Genomic DNA, 16,616 nt, shown 5'->3' with positions numbered 1-16,616 from the left:
TAAGATTCACGCCTTTTTGGTACATGAAATTTAGCGATGGCCTTAGCTGAGCTGATGTGAATACCATTCAGTGGGTCTCGTTGAGTTCGAATTCGAAGCATGACAAATCAATAAATAGAAACATATAGTCCTATCACCACCACCAGACCGCAGCAATCAACTGATTCGACCTTATCGGTGTGCTTTCAGACGTGAAAACCAACTATCGATCATAGAACATGCGCTAAGTCTTAGAAAATATCCATGAAGATAATCAGCACGCGCCATCTAATGACGATTTTAAAGCAAGGAAAAGGAGATAGTCTGAATTTGGTATATCCGCAAGACTAATTTAGTTGTATACAATAACATTGTGTAATCGGTCAGAATTGTGAATGACTTCTCCCAGCCGTTTGAAACCAAACGAGGAAAGATTGCTCAAGCTGTCCAACGCAATCGATTAGGGGTTTGTTCTGCCGCTTTAAGCTTACGAAGTAGACCGGGTGAGTTTGGTGGTAAACGAGGACATGATGAATTGCCTTCTGGACACCAACGTCACTAAGGAATACCCTTATAGGTTCGAAAAATCAGGCGGAGACGAACTTGGTTTCACTGGAGGAAGAAACAACTGTCGCGCTTTGTTACACTCCATCCAAAAGCATTAAAATCGTTGCAGCGGTTGTCGCCTTAATCAAGAAGAAGAGGAAGCCTCTGAGCAGGAAATGACTAACTCCGAGCATGTTTCTGTCATGACAAAAGCTTGTCGTTCAGAAGGGATATGAAACTATGAGCCCTTCCAGGACTACGTAGGTCCACGGCAAGACGCACACCAACAATTGCAGGATAGGTATAAGTAAATTCACATTCTAAACAGGATTTAATAATTTCAGTAAATCTCTGGTTAACCTAAATTTTCGAACCTCGCATCGATGCAAGTAATCTAATTTGTGTTAAGTTCCATCAGCTTTGGACCCATAAAGCCATACTTTATAATGGCATCCTAAATATTTGTTTGCCTATATCTATGTGGCTGCCTACACATGCTGGATTCCTTTAGTCTAAGTGTCTTCGTCAAAACTATAAGTGGATTGAGGGGACAGATCATATTCATCACTTCCTGCTGCGTATTCGTCATATACTCTGACATATCGAGACATGCTTTTAGGAAGTTTCCCTTCTTATACCCACTCATAACTGTACCAATTCGGTGCACGTATTGTTTCCCATCTATTTTGTATCCGTAAACAATACTATTGAGAGCGGATAAAAACCACGCCCACTTTTTATATATTAGAACGTCCGACTGTCTGATGTTACAAGCTAAACTTCTCATGGTCTATGAGTTTGTTTGGTTAAAAGAATCAACAGTCAGCCCAAATTAAATTTTAGTAAAATGTGAGATGGGACCGGACCGAATTTAGTACTTCCTCATTTTTTGTAGTTGATTTTAGTTGAATATTATGATTTCAACTAACTAAGGAAATAAGAGAAGCGTGGGAGGAGCTCATCCAGGAGTTCCATATGTAGAAGTCCACGCAAGTTGGGAAATCACTGATTGTCATTCACTTGGGAGAGGCCAGGACGATTCTTCTGCATTCTTCTTCTTAGTCCAAGTATCCTTTGGGTAGCTTCCGAACAAACCTTCGAGAGCGAGCTATTGTGAGAAGGCGGAGCAACCCATGATAGATGGTTGTACGTTGGGTTTGGGACCCGCCACGTAAAAATCCCGCCCAATGAAAACGAAGCCTCGAATGAGAACTACCTATACTGATGAAGACCACTGCGAATGAGCTCCATGTCACTATTGACAGTTACGATTTCGAGGTTGTAGACGACTTGAATTATCTAGGAGCCAGCATTAACACCGATAACAATGTCAGCCTTTATAATCCAACGGGGAATCTCTCTTGCCAACAAGTGCTACTATGGACTAAGTAGGCAATTGAGTAGTAAAGTCCTCTCTCGACGAGCTAAGCTAACACTCCACAAGGCTCTCATCACGCCCGTCCTAACGTATGGCGCAGAAGCGTGGACGATGGCAACATCCGATGAAGCGACGCTTGGAGTGTTTGAGGGAAAGATTCTGCGCAAGATTTTTGGATCTTTGCAGGTTGGCTGTATGAGATCGATTCGGTACCAGCTGGTGGTAGCAGAAAAAGAGGAAGGTCTCCTCTGAGTTGCAAGGATCAGGTGGAGAAGAACTTGGTGTATCCAACTAGCGCCGGTTAGCACGAGAAGGAAACGACTGGCGCGCTTTGTGAAACTCCGCAAAAATCGCGTAATCCTCTATCGCTCCAATCAAGAAGAAGAAGCCACCTCCTCCAAAGTTATCAATTTTTTATAGACCATTTGATAAAGACCATACATTTTCAATAGGAATATTTGAAATGAAAAGCCCGAAAAGGGGTTCAACATCGCTATTTCATACTTTTGCAGTCTAACTAAAAAATGAATGTAGCGTTTTTCTCTTTCTATTTCATTTCTGTTCTTCAGAAACTTCGCCGGACTAACGTATTGTGAGGCCTTTGAACTCCAAAAAATCTCAATATTTGTCATTTCTGTCGGAGCCATTTAAATTAAACCTCTTCTCGTCCAAAAATACTACATAAATACTTCTCTCTATTCTTCATCAAATTTGTATTTTACCAATAGCCGGCCGCCGTAGCCGAATGGGTTGGTGCGTGATTACCATTCGGAATTCACAGAGAGGTCGTTAGTTCGAATCTCGGTGAAAGCAAAATTAATAAAAACATTTTTCTAATAGCGGTCGCCTCTCGGCAGGCAATGGCAAACCTCCGAGTGTATTTCTGCCATGAAAAAGCTCCTCATAAAAAAAAATCTGCCGTTCGGAGTCGCCTAAAAACTGTAGGTTCCTCCATTTGTGGACAACATTAAGACGCCCACCACAAATAGGAGGAGGAGCTCGGCCAAACACCCAAAAAGGGTGTACGCGCCAATTATTTATTTTTTTTTTTAATAGAAAAGACTGGGCAAAGCATACAGTCTTGACTATTTGTTCTCCTATTTTTCTTAATGCTCATTTATCTTTTTAAAAAAGTAAAGATTAGTGCCTAAGAAAAACCATATAAATTCACATTTCAAACTTTAAACAAAAGTAGAAAAAAGCCGCCAGATTTTCCCTACAGTCTCTCGGTTTGTAATTACAATTTCTAGAAAAATATTTGGTATGCAGTTTTATACTTTATAAAATTTTAGTCCAATAAAGTGCAAGTTACGTGTTCCTTTTTTTATAATTTTTTAGCTGTTACGTACTTTCTTCCATATAAAAAAGTAGGCAACGCACTTAAAAGCCACGCGATCGACGTGATAATCTTATGAATGCTTACAAAAATAAATACAGCTTTTATAATATTTAATGCACGTGCTATTAGTTGATCTAACTTCGTTTTATAATTTCATTCAATTATTGCCGAATTTGGCATTAAGCCCACCAAAGACGTCAGCACGAAATAATATTTTCTGCTACTAGTGCGAAATCGCGTCAAGGCGCCACGTTTTTTTTTAAGTTCAAAAAGCAAAGAAAAACAAACCAAGACGGGAACTCATTGCACAACCAGGTTGAAAATAAGTTTTAGGATAAATATACCCAAGTGTTTTGCGAACGAAATTTTTTGCAAATAATTAACTTATATAAACAAACACGAGCCAAATCATTCGCATATAAATTAGCTAGAATCCATCTTAAGCTCAAGTAGCTTCCGTAACTACTACTTCCAACACAATGAAATATTTAGTTGCCGTTTTATTTTTGGCCTACATGGTAGCTGCCAGCAACGGTAAGTTGAATAAAATATTAAAAATATTTATGCTAATATATCTACTTTTATGTTTTAAGGCCATCCTTCAATACAGTCCAGACAACTTAGTGAATATCAATTGAATGGAGAGCCCAATCAAGATAGAGATCCTTATGCTGCTTCAAATGTAGATGAACAACAGAGTTCATTACTTTCTAATTCGCCAGTAAAAGCAGAATTACTTCCCCCTCAACAACAGGGACCATTGGTTCCGAATTCGGGAGCAAAAGTTCCCCCCAAACATGAAGGTATTATTCCTGAGATCATTGACTCATGGAAAAGATGGTTCGATAGGCATAGACATCATAGCCGGAGGCCTGATAAGCCACCATGCGACCGCAAACATCGCCGTTGTCCTGATTGGCGCCATGAAACAACTATACCTGGACCTGCGATAAATACCACTGTTGTTACTCCAGCGACAAGCCCATCAACGGACGCTCAATCATCAACCAAAAAATCCGCAGAAACCACGGCTGCCTCTAAGGTGGAAACTACCGCTCCCGATGTAAGCTCGACAGCAGTTCCATCAACAACTAGCAAATCCAACGAAACTTCGGCTGCACCTGAGCTAAAAGGTGTTACACCTGATGTAAGCTCGACAGCAGTTCTATCAACAACTAGCAAATCCAACGAAACTTCGGTTGCACCTGAGCTAGAAAGTACTACACCTGATGTAAGTTCGACGGAAGTTCCATCAACAACTAGCAAATCCAACGAAACTTCGGCTGCACCTGAGCTAGAAAGTACGACACTTGATGTAAGCTCGACAGCAGTTCCATCAACAACTGGCAAATCCAACGAAACTTCGGTTGCATCTGAGCTGGAAAGTACTACACCTGTTGTAAGTTCGACGGAAGTTCCATCAACAACTAGCAAATCCAACGAGACTTTGGTTGCATCTGAGCTAGAAAGTACCACACCTGATGTAAGCTCGACGGAAGATCCATCAACAACTGGCAAATCCAACGAAACTTCGGTTGCACCTGAGCTAGAAAGTACCACACCTGATGTAAGTTCGACGGAAGTTCCATCAACAACTAGCAAATCCAACGAAACTTCGGTTGCACCTGAGCTGGAAAGTACCACACCTGATGTAAGTTCGACGGAGGCTCAATCAACAACTAGCAAATCCAACAAAACTTCGGCTGCACCTGAGCTAGAAAATACTACACTTGATGTAAGCTCAACGGAAGTTCCATCAACAACTAGCAAATCCAACGAAACTTCGGTTGCACCTGAGCTAGAAAGTACCACACCTGATGTAAGTTCGACGGAGGCTCAATCAACAACTAGCAAATCCAACGAAATTTCGGTTGCACCTGAGCTGGAAAGTACTACACCTGATGTAAGCTCAACGGAAGTCCCATCAACAACTAGCAAATCCAACGAAACTTCGGTTGCACCTGAGCTGGAGAGTACCACACCTGATGTAAGTTCGACGGAGGCTCAATCAACAACTAGCAAATCTAACGAAACTTCGACTGCAACTGAGCTGGAAAGTACTACACCTGATGTAAGTTCGACGGAAGTTCCATCAACAACTAGCAAATCCAACGAAATTTCGGTTGCACCTGAGCTAGAAAGTACTACACTTGATGTAAGCTCGACGGAGGCTCAATCAACAACTAGCAAATCTAACGAAACTTCCACTGCACCTGAGCTGGAAAGTACTACACCTGATGTAAGTCCGACGGAAGTTCCATCAACAACTAGCAAATCCAACGAAACTTCGGTTGCACCTGAGCTAGAAAGTACTACACCTGATGTAAGTTCGACGGAGGCTCAATCAACAACTAGCAAATCTAACGAAACTTCGACTGCAACTGAGCTGGAAAGTACTACACCTGATGTAAGTTCAACCGAAGTTCCATCAACAACTAGCAAATCCAACGAAACTTCGGTTGCACCTGAGCTAGAAAGTACTACACCTGATGTAAGTTCGACGGAGGCTCAATCAACAACTAGCAAATCTAACGAAACTTCGACTGCAACTGAGCTGGAAAGTACTACACCTGATGTAAGTTCGACGGAGGCTCAATCAACAACTAGCAAATCCAACGAAACTTCGGTTGCACCTGAGCTAGAAAGTACTACACCTGATGTAAGTTCGACGGAAGTTCCATCAACAACTAGCAAATCCAACGAAACTTCGGCTGCATCTGAGCTAGAAAGTACTACACCTGATGTAAGTTCAACCGAAGTTCCATCAACAACTAGCAAATCCAACGAAACTTCGGTTGCACCTGAGCTAGAAAGTACTACACCTGATGTAAGTTCGACGGAGGCTCAATCAACAACTAGCAAATCCAACGAAACTTCGGTTGCACCTGAGCTAGAAAATACCACACCTGATGTAAGTTCGACGGAGGCTCAATCAACAACTAGCAAATCCAACGAATCTTCAGCTGCACCTGAGCTAGAAAGTACCACACCTGATGTAAGTTCGACGGAAGTTCCATCAGCAACTAGCAAATTCAACGAAACTTCGGCTGCACCTGAGCTAGAAAGTACTACACCTGATGTAAGCTCGACAGCTGTTTCATCAACAACTAGCAAATGCAACGAAACTTCGGTTGCATCTGAGCTAGAAAGTACTACACCTGATGTAAGTTCGACAGCTGTTCCATCAACAACTAGCAAATCCAACGAAACTTCGGCTGCACCTGAGCTAGAAAGTACTACAAGCAAATCCAACGAAACTACCGTTGCACCAGGAAGATCTACCACTCCTAGGCCTCACCACGGCCCGCCAAGGAACACCTTGGCATTGCTGATATATTCATTCACTGGTGGTAGTAAAGGTGGATTTATGGGCAAAGATCCGTATAATTTATTTTTAAAACTTATATCTAAGCTCAAATTGAACTAAATTGGTCGTTGGCATATTCAACTTTTCCTAATTTTGTTTTTCTATTATAATAATACCCATCATCAAACAGAAATTTAGTTTTTTATTTATATTTTTGTGCCTACGTATTGGTAATTGAACTTTGGATATTTACAAAGAGTTTTGTTCGTTGATTTTTGGCAGAGGGGAAGGCGTTTAAGCAAACCATAAATATATTTTAAAGATCTCTATTTAAAATAAGCTCTGAGACAAACACAAACAGACTTAGCGAGATGTAAACATAAAATTGAAAAAATGCAATAGCCTACTAAGTATCGGTTATAAGCCAGTCAATTATCAAGCTGTTTTCTAAAGATGTGGCTTGTTCCTGGCGTTACCATCAGGCGTTTAGGTATTGCCCGATATAACAACTGTTTATAGACTTCTAATTTGACCGCGATGAAATTTCAGTAGTTTGCTGGAAAGATTTACGAATTCATGAACTCCCATAAGTGACGCTGTGGTCGAGATATTAAGAGAAAACCTATTTATGACACCAATTTGCTCACACTCGGATGTGTCTAGACACTCTCCAGGAATTTGAGGAGACAGAAGGATAAGCTTGTTGCCCTAAAATATTTTGAATTCACATGCGAGGGCCTGTCTAGCCTGTAGCAAAGTTTGAAGCACGCTTTGTGAAGGGTGATCAATTCCGAGGTATCGGATTTCAAATTGAAATAAAACAACGAAAACTCAAACTGATTGGGCAATCTTCATTACTTTTGTATAGAACCATTCATCACATTTATTTTTTAAAGATACTCCCTTTGAAATGTTGGCTGCAGCTGCCCCATAATTCGGTCATCCGTAAACATCGATTTTGAATGACTAGCTGGAGCACTTCATCCGGTATCTCGGGAATAACTTTAGTATTATTGGCTTCCAATGCCTCAATCGAAGCTGGATTATCCACAAAGCATTTAAACTTTACATACCTCCACAACTAAAAGTCTAAAGGTGTAATATCATACGATGTTGATGGTCAATCCACAAATCCCATGATGAGAGATAAATTGCTCACCAAAACGACGGCTCAGTAAATCCATTGTCTGGCTGTATGGCAAGTTTCGCCGCCTTGTAGGAACCAAGATCATGTGTAGCTCAATTCAGACTTGAATTTCCGGCATCAAAAAGTCGTTTATCATAGCGCGATAGCGTTGGCCATTCACTGTTACATTGGCGCCAGCTTCGACCTTGAAAAAATATGGACTGATGACCGCGCCAAACGACTGCTTTCAATGAATGTAATGGCTGTTCTTGAAAGGATTCGGGTTACTCATCAGCCCAAATATGGCAATTTTGCTTATTGACGCAGCCATTAAGCAAAAAATGTGCTTCATCGCTGAACGCCATAACTTGGTCTGATCGCGCAATGAATACTTTTCAGAGAGCATCGATTTTCATAATATAATTGTACGATTTGTAATTGTTGTTGAGGTGTCAATCAACGTTGTTGAAATGTCAATGATATCTCAAAAAAATTATGTATTTAATTTGACAGTAGTCATGCGTAATCTGTCAAAAAACCCTGTCGCAAAAAGTACCTCCAATCTGATCTCCCTTTACTTCAAAACGTAGTTTAGCTAATATTAATATTTATACTTTTGGGACAGTTTCTGATTAGAAACTTGGTGTTTAATTTGGAAGAAAAAATGTGTTTACTAAACTAGGTGCAAGGAAAAAGTGATAATATCTTAAAAGAAAATTCTTTGAGTTGAGGATGCAAACTGTTACGTAAATTTCTCCAGAACTCAATTATATTGCTTCCATTATAAAAATGTATCTCGCTTCGTAGGATTATTATTTATATTTGAATTTCAAAATCATGCAAACGGCATTGCATATCACCAAACGCATTTGAAATCATAAAATATCTATTTTTCAATAATTTTATTCATACATCCAAGCACCTATGTCTACTGTATCATAAGAAACTTATGTACCAGCATATCCACTACTTATGCTGCTTTGGGCCTCTTTTTTCGTCAAAACTTAGGAAGTAGCGAATAGATGAAGCAAATGAACATATGTCGGCAACACGGTAAGAGAGCTGCCTTAAATTACATGAGCTGGTAAGGCAGTGCGGCCTAATGAGCTATAGCCATAGCTATTGTTGTTGCTATCGCATGCAAATTTTTCGTTACGTTGATCAAGCATAGAAATAGCGAGCAGGGAAATGACGAATAGAAGAGGCCTTTTGCTGGTGTCAGATTGATTTTAAGAGCATAAGAATACGTGGTGTGTTGAGTGTACTGCTAGCACGAGTAAGCTTTGTCGTCCTCTGGTTTAAGCTCTCTTTGTATTTTCTGTAGTTATTTGTTGATATTATTCTGTCTAGCATTGCGAACAGAAACCCTTCAGTTTCCGGAAGCAGTCGGTCTTGTGCACCTGCAGTCCATTTCTGTAGGAAAGTTCTGTGAGTATTCTTGTATTGGTTTATGTTTCCATGTTTGTTTCTTTGTTTTAGTTCTTATTATTATATAGGGTGTTTTTTTTAGAGGTTAGGTTCTTAAGTTGGCACTACTTTTTTCGTAGATGGTCTTTTTGACAGATGTCACTTGATTTGTACTCAGTTTGGTTTGCCATTTCATAATGAATAGACTTACACCTGAACAACGTTTGCAAATCGTGCAAATTTATTACGAAAATAATGGTTCGGTTCGCGCGACGCATCACAAGAAAATTTTGTTCAGCGATGAAGCTCACTTTTGGTTGAATGGGTATGTCAATAAGCAAAATTGTCGCATTTGGAGTGAACATAATCCACAAGCCATTGTTGAGACGCAGTTACATCCCCAAAAAGTCACTGTTTGGTGTGCTCTATGGGCAGAGGGAATCATTGGTCCATATTTCTTTAAAAATGAAGCCGGCCATAATGTTACAGTCAATGGAGAGCGCTATAGAGCCATGATTAATGACTTTTTCGTGCCTGAATTGGACAATGTTGATGTGGACGACCTTTGGTTCCAACAAGACGGCGCTGCATGCCATACAGCCAACGCAACAATCGATTTATTGAAGGAAACTTTTGGTGAGCGCATTATCTCGCGCCGTGGACCTGTGGCGTGGCCTCCAAGATCGTGCGATATAACACCGCTGGACTATTTCTTGTGGGGCTATGTGAAGTCGCTTGTCTACGCAGATAAGCCCGAGACGATTGACGTCTTGGAAGAGAATATTCGGCGCGTTATTGCTGACATACGGCCCCAATTGCTGCAAAAAGTGGTCGAAAATTGGGCCTCTCGGCTGGAATTTATTCGAGCCAGCCGCGGCGGCCACTTGCCCGAAATCATTTTTAAAACATAATGGCATGCCCTTATCTTTATAATAAAGCTAAATTCTTGGCCATAACATTAAATTATATACGTTTTATTTCATCTTGAAAACCTAACCTCTAACAAAACACCCTTTATTTGTCTAGTGATGTTTTGCTGTTTTAAAGTTAGTGCAGTGAAATCATCATCCGATTGGGCTATTGCGTTTGCTCTTCCACCATCATAACTGAGCAGGTATCTATTAAAACAGATCTCTATATTAATTCGAATTTGTGCGAAAGATTAAAAATTTTGAGTTTTTAATAAGTGATTTTGGTATCAGCCTGGTTGCTTATGGTTATGAAAAGAGTTATGCTGACGCGTTCGGCTCTGTACATCTGTTGCATCTCCATTGAACGAACGGAATATTTACTAAATTTGGCAGAATAGGTCGACTGCATATTGCGATTAAGTAGTATGGCTACATGTACGACGTGTGTTCACAAAAGTTGAATTTTCATTTCTATTTTGTCTCCTTCAAAGTAGTCTCTTTAAGATACTATATAATACCCTTGTGTCAGCGTTTTTTCCAATCCTCGATCAGCATTATCTGGCTGATACTTAAAATAAAGTTGATTTTTATGTACAAAACCATATCGCGTTGCGAGTTCCATATGTATAATTTTGGCCAAATTGTTGTGACGAGATGTATGTTCCTGATCGTTTCTCCCCTTAATCCATATCTTCCGCACTTGTCCTCAACTCGTCCTCTATATATTGCTTTGCAGAAACCTTTTGACCTTGCGGAAATCTTTTGTATATAGGTATTACTTTATCTTGTAACGCTACTGCAAAACCTTCTGTTTCTCTAAACAGTTTTCCTTCTCTAAGCCAGATGTCTGAAGAGCTTAGGTCGATGTAATCTGTTTTTATCTCATGGGAATGCGTCTGCCTTATTTTATTGAGTTGAATTTTTCCTCTACATAGTAAAATATGTTTACTCAGGTGTTTGTCCCGTTACGCTTATGCATACACCAGACACAATGCCAGCACATATTTGGCAGTTTTATCTTTTTCCCTACAGAATTTGCGAATTCCATTGAAGTATATCCCCCGGTAGTGAGATGCTGAGTCAATCTGTAAAGCGCTGTTGAGAATTGTAATCGAAAATTTTTAATGCTATAGAAATTGGTAGAATTTCGAAGGAAGTCATGTAAAGGGAGCTACTATCCGAGTGAAGAGAAATTTAACACAATCTTGTGACTTCTTCATTAGCTGAAATAATATAAAATAAATAAACTCATTTGCAATACAACAATAACGTTTTTTTATTTAAGGAAACATTTGACTTAGCACACAGGCAATGCAATGTACTTTTTAGAATTATATATCCATAGGATTCTGAGAACAGATACCTATAGATACACCTTTAAACCGTCATAAGCCACACTTTATTCGTCCGCTGGTGAAGAGGGTGCCAATGAAGAGGATTCGGCAGCCGGAGATGACTCTGGTGGGGGTGAGCTTGATTCTGGTGGTGAAGCAGATGAGTTGGAGGGTGGAGGTGGAGGTGGAGGACCGCCATGACCACCATGAGGACCACCATGTGGACCACCATGATGAGGACCACGTGGACCACCTGGACCTCCTAGTTTGCCTACCAACCCTGGTCCTCCATGTCCCTGTAGTCTTCCTAGTCCACCTAGACCGCTTAGTTGGCCTGTAAATATTTGAGATTGTATTTTTAAATTTTATTTTGAATTGGTTAAGTTGCTGAGATACTCGCCTTCAGCGACAACGACTACTAAAGCAATAACAAATAGTGCTGTAAAGAATTTCATCTTTCCAAGTAGTTCACCTTTAGTGAATTGATACTAAATTTAATTTCGATTCTGCTTATATACCCAAATTTTACTTATTGAAATAGGCCGATATAATTATTTTTTGTACTATTTATGCAAAATAAATAAATAAAAGAATGTTTATTAAAATAGTGAATATTTGACATAATATTTACTTAAGACTTTATTTCTAACAAATTGTTACGAGAAACTAGATATACCAACGGAAATACCACTTTACTTATGGCTCTAAATTAAACACTAACCGTTGACGCAATGAACATTCCAAACAACTGTAACTTAGATGCAGATGTACGAGTATTATCTGTACGGAGAGATAAAGTTTGGAGTATATTAATTTTGTAGTACAGTAGAAGACTTTCTAAAGATATGATAGACCACAGAAATGAGCTAAAGTTTCACTACTTTCAATACCTACGAGAATTATGGTGCTTCTCTAGGGCTTCATAGGTGCTGATCGGTCTGATGACTATGGTGAACTTACCGCAGATAGCATTCAATGGGAGACCACAGATATTCATAAGGAGTACTTTACTGTTATACTTATAGTAGGGCTTATTTGTATGTACAATACCTTTGCAACAAAGTCACAGTTGATGCTTTCCATTTCAATTCAACCGGGCTATTCGGGTCATGTTCTTCGATTTCGATGTAACTGAAATATGTTGCTCTCTGGTCAAAATAATGAGATACGTATTTTTTTGTTCGCCCGAAAAAATTTTTTTTCAAGCTTTATCGGCAATTTTGTTTTTCGGCTCAAAATCGATTTTTTTTAATAATATAAGAAACTTTTTTTTTTTAAATGCTCATAACTTAGTCAAAAATGAACCGATTTTAATAATTTTGGGTTCAAAATGATTGTAATTACTTACACGAGCGACTTCATGTAGAAACAATTGCAAAAAAGTAATTGGAAATTTTTTATTTAGCAAAAAAGAAAAAAATTTAAATTTTTTCGAAATTCAATATTTCAAAAAGTGTATTTTTTTTTTACAACTTTTTCCAAATCAAAAGGACATCTCAAACTTTAATTGAGCTGAATGCCCAGTAGCTAAAATGAGTTGTTTTTGAGTAATGAATTTTTGAGTAAAAAACCTGTTTCGCACTTTTTGTTTTTTGCAAAATAAAAAATTTTGAACTAATTGTTTGCAACTGTTTCTACATGAAATCGCTCGTGTAAATAATAACGATCATTTTGAACCCAAAATTATTAAAATCGGTTCATTTTTGACTAAGTTATGAGCATTTAAAAAAAAAAGTTTCTTATATTATTAAAAAAAATCGATTTTGAGCCGAAAAACAAAATTGCCGATAAAGCTTGAAAAAAAATTTTTTCGGGCGAACAAAAAAATACGTATCTCATTATTTTGACCAGAGAGCAACATATTTCAGTTACATCGAAATCGAAGAACATGACCCGAATAGCCCGGTTGAATTGAAATGGAAAGCATCAACTGTGACTTTGTTGCAAAGGTATTGTACATACAAATAAGCCCTACTATAAGTATAACAGTAAAGTACTCCTTATGAATATCTGTGGTCTCCCATTGAATGCTATCTGCGGTAAGTTCACCATAGTCATCAGACCGATCAGCACCTATGAAGCCCTAGAGAAGCACCATAATTCTCGTAGGTATTGAAAGTAGTGAAACTTTAGCTCATTTCTGTGGTCTATCATATCTTTAGAGAGTCTTCTACTGTACTACAAAATTAATATACTCCAAACTTTATCTCTCCGTACAGATAATACTCGTACATCTGCATCTAAGTTACAGTTGTTTGGAATGTTCATTGCGTCAACGGTTAGTGTTTAATTTAGAGCCATAAGTAAAGTGGTATTTCCGTTGGTATATCTAGTTTCTCGTAACAATTTGTTAGAAATAAAGTCTTAAGTAAATATTATGTCAAATATTCACTATTTTAATAAACATTCTTTTATTTATTTATTTTTCATAAATAGTACAAAAAATAATTATATCGGCCTATTTCAATAAGTAAAATTTGGGTATATAAGCAGAATCGAAATTAAATTTAGTATCAATTCACTAAAGGTGAACTACTTGGAAAGATGAAATTCTTTACAGCACTATTTGTTATTGCTTTAGTAGTCGTTGTCGCTGAAGGCGAGTATCTCAGCAACTTAACCAATTCAAAATAAAATTTAAAAATACAATCTCAAATATTTACAGGCCAACTAAGCGGTCTAGGTGGACTAGGAAGACTACAGGGACATGGAGGACCAGGGTTGGTAGGCAAACTAGGAGGTCCAGGTGGTCCACGTGGTCCTCATCATGGTGGTCCACATGGTGGTCCAGGTGGTCCTCATCATGGTGGTCCTCATGGTGGTCATGGCGGTCCTCCACCTCCACCTCCACCTTCCAACTCATCTGCTTCACCACCAGAATCAAGCTCACCCCCACCAGAGTCATCTCCGGCTGCCGAATCCTCTTCATTGGCACCCTCTTCACCAGCGGACGAATAAAGTGTGGCTTATGACGGTTTAAAGGTGTATCTATAGGTATCTGTTCTCAGAATCCTATGGATATATAATTCTAAAAAGTACATTGCATTGCCTGTGTGCTAAGTCAAATGTTTCCTTAAATAAAAAAAAACGTTATTGTTGTATTGCAAATGAGTTCTTTGATTTTATATTATTTTAGCTAATGAAGTTACCATAAAGAAGTCACAAAAGCGTCTAAAATTTTTCTTGCATCGTATAGTAGCTCCCATTGCATGACTTCCTCCGAAAGTTTACCAATTTCTACATCCCTAAAAAAATTTCGATTACTCTTATCACTTATTACCGGTAGAAATATCCAAGGACGTCAAGAAGTACAAATTTTGCAAATTGATACTAACTTTTATTTTGGGAAGGTTTATCTACTAGAATTTTACTTAGTGAAATATTAAACAAACACTTCAATATTTATTTAACTTTATTTTGGCAATGCAAATAAACTGCAGATAAACAAAGTTTTAAACACATTTTACCTGTTCACTAGCTGACACACACGGTTCGGAATTTAGCAACTAGGCAAAAACATAGTAAATGTTCAAATCAACTTTGCCTGTTTTGGTGAATGAGTGAGGTGTGATGTGAGTTAAGCCACACACTTTATTCCCATTTCCGCTGTAGAATAGAAGCATGACAGCGATAACTCAGTAACAGTTTGACCAATTCGATCCCAACAAACTGCTTGTATGGGCTTATAATGTATGGGGAAAAATTTATTATGCGCAATATATTCAAAAAATGTGTACTCACCAAGCCAAATTTGTCTTGATAGCTGTTTGACCGTTCATATTTGTTTTTCTTTGAGTTGTGGCTTAACTATGGTCCACACAGTTTCAGCAGGATTGGCATCAACCGACTGTGAAAGCAATTCAACACTTCAATCCTCTTTGGCTGCTTCGATTCAACACTTTCCGCTTCGATGCCTGGGATTATTGTCTTCCTGTAAAATTCAAGGTTGGTTAGTTCTTCCACACATATTCGCAGCTGATAGTAAATTTCATTCATCAAAACTGCATTCAATTTGGTGGTAAACACAAATAAACGGACAAATTAGATTTCGGAGAAGCTACCCCAAACATGAACCTGAACTGGATGCTTAATAGTTCGTTGAAGTTGTTGATTATCAGCAGAATACCAGGACCGACGTATGCAACTATTCACCCAAAGGGAAGATCCATTCGTGAATATTTCGTTTGCCCAATTTCGTTTTGGATTTGGTTTAGCCCATGAAAGTCTTTTTTCAATATGACTCGGAATTACAGGTCTACTCCAAGTAAATGCCCTCGAATTGTGTCTTCGGATACTTTAACACCACTTTTCCTTAAAACTGTTTCAGCTTTACACAACGATAAGGGCGGTTTTGCCACAAAAAAAAAACACAGATCTTCGGATTTGGCTTTGGAGAGGTACTTTGTTTTGTGCCTCGTGCTGGGAAGTCGTCAACGTTTTTAAGTTCGGTTCACCGCGGCACTCATTTGTTTATGAAGGTCTTCAACTTGTTGGAATATTCTGCTCCAAATGCGCTCAGGCCAACTTATGGTGTACATAACCGGCCTACCGAACGCACTACAAACCATCGACAAAATTTAAGATCATTTTACTTTATTAGATGATACTCGACCGATTAGAGTGTGCAGAGAGTAATGCGGATGTAAATGAGAGTTTTGCCGAAGACCCGAAAGAATCGATTCGGCGCCGATCTCAACAACTTGGCCTATCGTATTTCACTACTTGGGCGATTTTACACAAAGATCTTGGTTTGAAAGCACATAAAATACAGCTACTCGAAGATTTGAAGTCGACCGATCTTACAAAGCGTCATAATTTCAGTTGTTGGATGCTTGAAAATCTCGCCAAAGATACGCATTTTGTTTGGAACCCAAACTTTATCCTGCGATGAGGCTCACTTTTGGTTTAATTCCTGCGTTAATAAGCAAAATGGCCATATTTGGGCTAAAGAGCAACCAGAAGCCATACAAAAACAGTCATTACATTCATTGAAAATAACCCTTTGGTGCGGCTATGAGGCCTATGGGCTGGAGGAATCATCGTCCCATATTTCTTCAAAGGCGAGGCTGGAGCCAATGCAGTGAATGGCGCCATGATAAACAACTTTTTGCTGCTGGAAATTCTAGCCCGTGATCTCCACAATATTTGGTTCCAACAAGACGGCCATGTTGTCCGTGAAAAAAATGTATTTACTGCGTCGTCGTTTTGGTGAGCAATTTATCTCTAAGATCGTATGATATCACACCTTTGGATTTTTATTTGTGGAGGTATGTAAAGTCTAAATGCTTT

The 16,616-nt window shown here is 38.8% G+C and overlaps 3 protein-coding genes across 3 annotated transcripts; 2 read left to right on the top strand and 1 right to left on the bottom strand.

The window, feature by feature from the left end:
- The first annotated feature begins 3,757 nt into the window (after positions 1 to 3,757).
- Positions 3,758 to 6,669, top strand: LOC129248757 (mucin-2-like). Its single transcript, XM_054888375.1, has 2 exons — positions 3,758 to 3,776; positions 3,836 to 6,669. The coding sequence occupies exons 1-2, from the start codon at positions 3,758 to 3,760 to the stop codon at positions 6,667 to 6,669; spliced, it is 2,853 nt and encodes a 950-aa protein (XP_054744350.1).
- A 4,723-nt stretch (positions 6,670 to 11,392) lies between these two features.
- On the bottom strand, positions 11,393 to 11,782 carry LOC129248756 (uncharacterized). Its single transcript, XM_054888374.1, has 2 exons — positions 11,728 to 11,782; positions 11,393 to 11,661 (listed from the first exon to the last, which is right to left on the bottom strand). Exons 1-2 carry the CDS (start codon positions 11,780 to 11,782, stop codon positions 11,393 to 11,395), a joined length of 324 nt encoding a protein of 107 aa, XP_054744349.1.
- A 2,089-nt stretch (positions 11,783 to 13,871) lies between these two features.
- On the top strand, positions 13,872 to 14,285 carry LOC129248755 (putative polyketide hydroxylase). The gene is made up of 2 exons (XM_054888372.1): positions 13,872 to 13,926; positions 13,993 to 14,285. The coding sequence occupies exons 1-2, from the start codon at positions 13,872 to 13,874 to the stop codon at positions 14,283 to 14,285; spliced, it is 348 nt and encodes a 115-aa protein (XP_054744347.1).
- Positions 14,286 to 16,616: the final 2,331 nt, after the last annotated feature.

This window comes from Anastrepha obliqua, chromosome 5 (genome assembly GCF_027943255.1).
Source record: "Anastrepha obliqua isolate idAnaObli1 chromosome 5, idAnaObli1_1.0, whole genome shotgun sequence".
NCBI classification, from domain to species: domain Eukaryota; kingdom Metazoa; phylum Arthropoda; class Insecta; order Diptera; family Tephritidae; genus Anastrepha; species Anastrepha obliqua.
The sequence above is the reverse complement of the archived record's forward strand: the minus strand, read 5'-3'. Positions and strand labels throughout refer to the sequence as shown.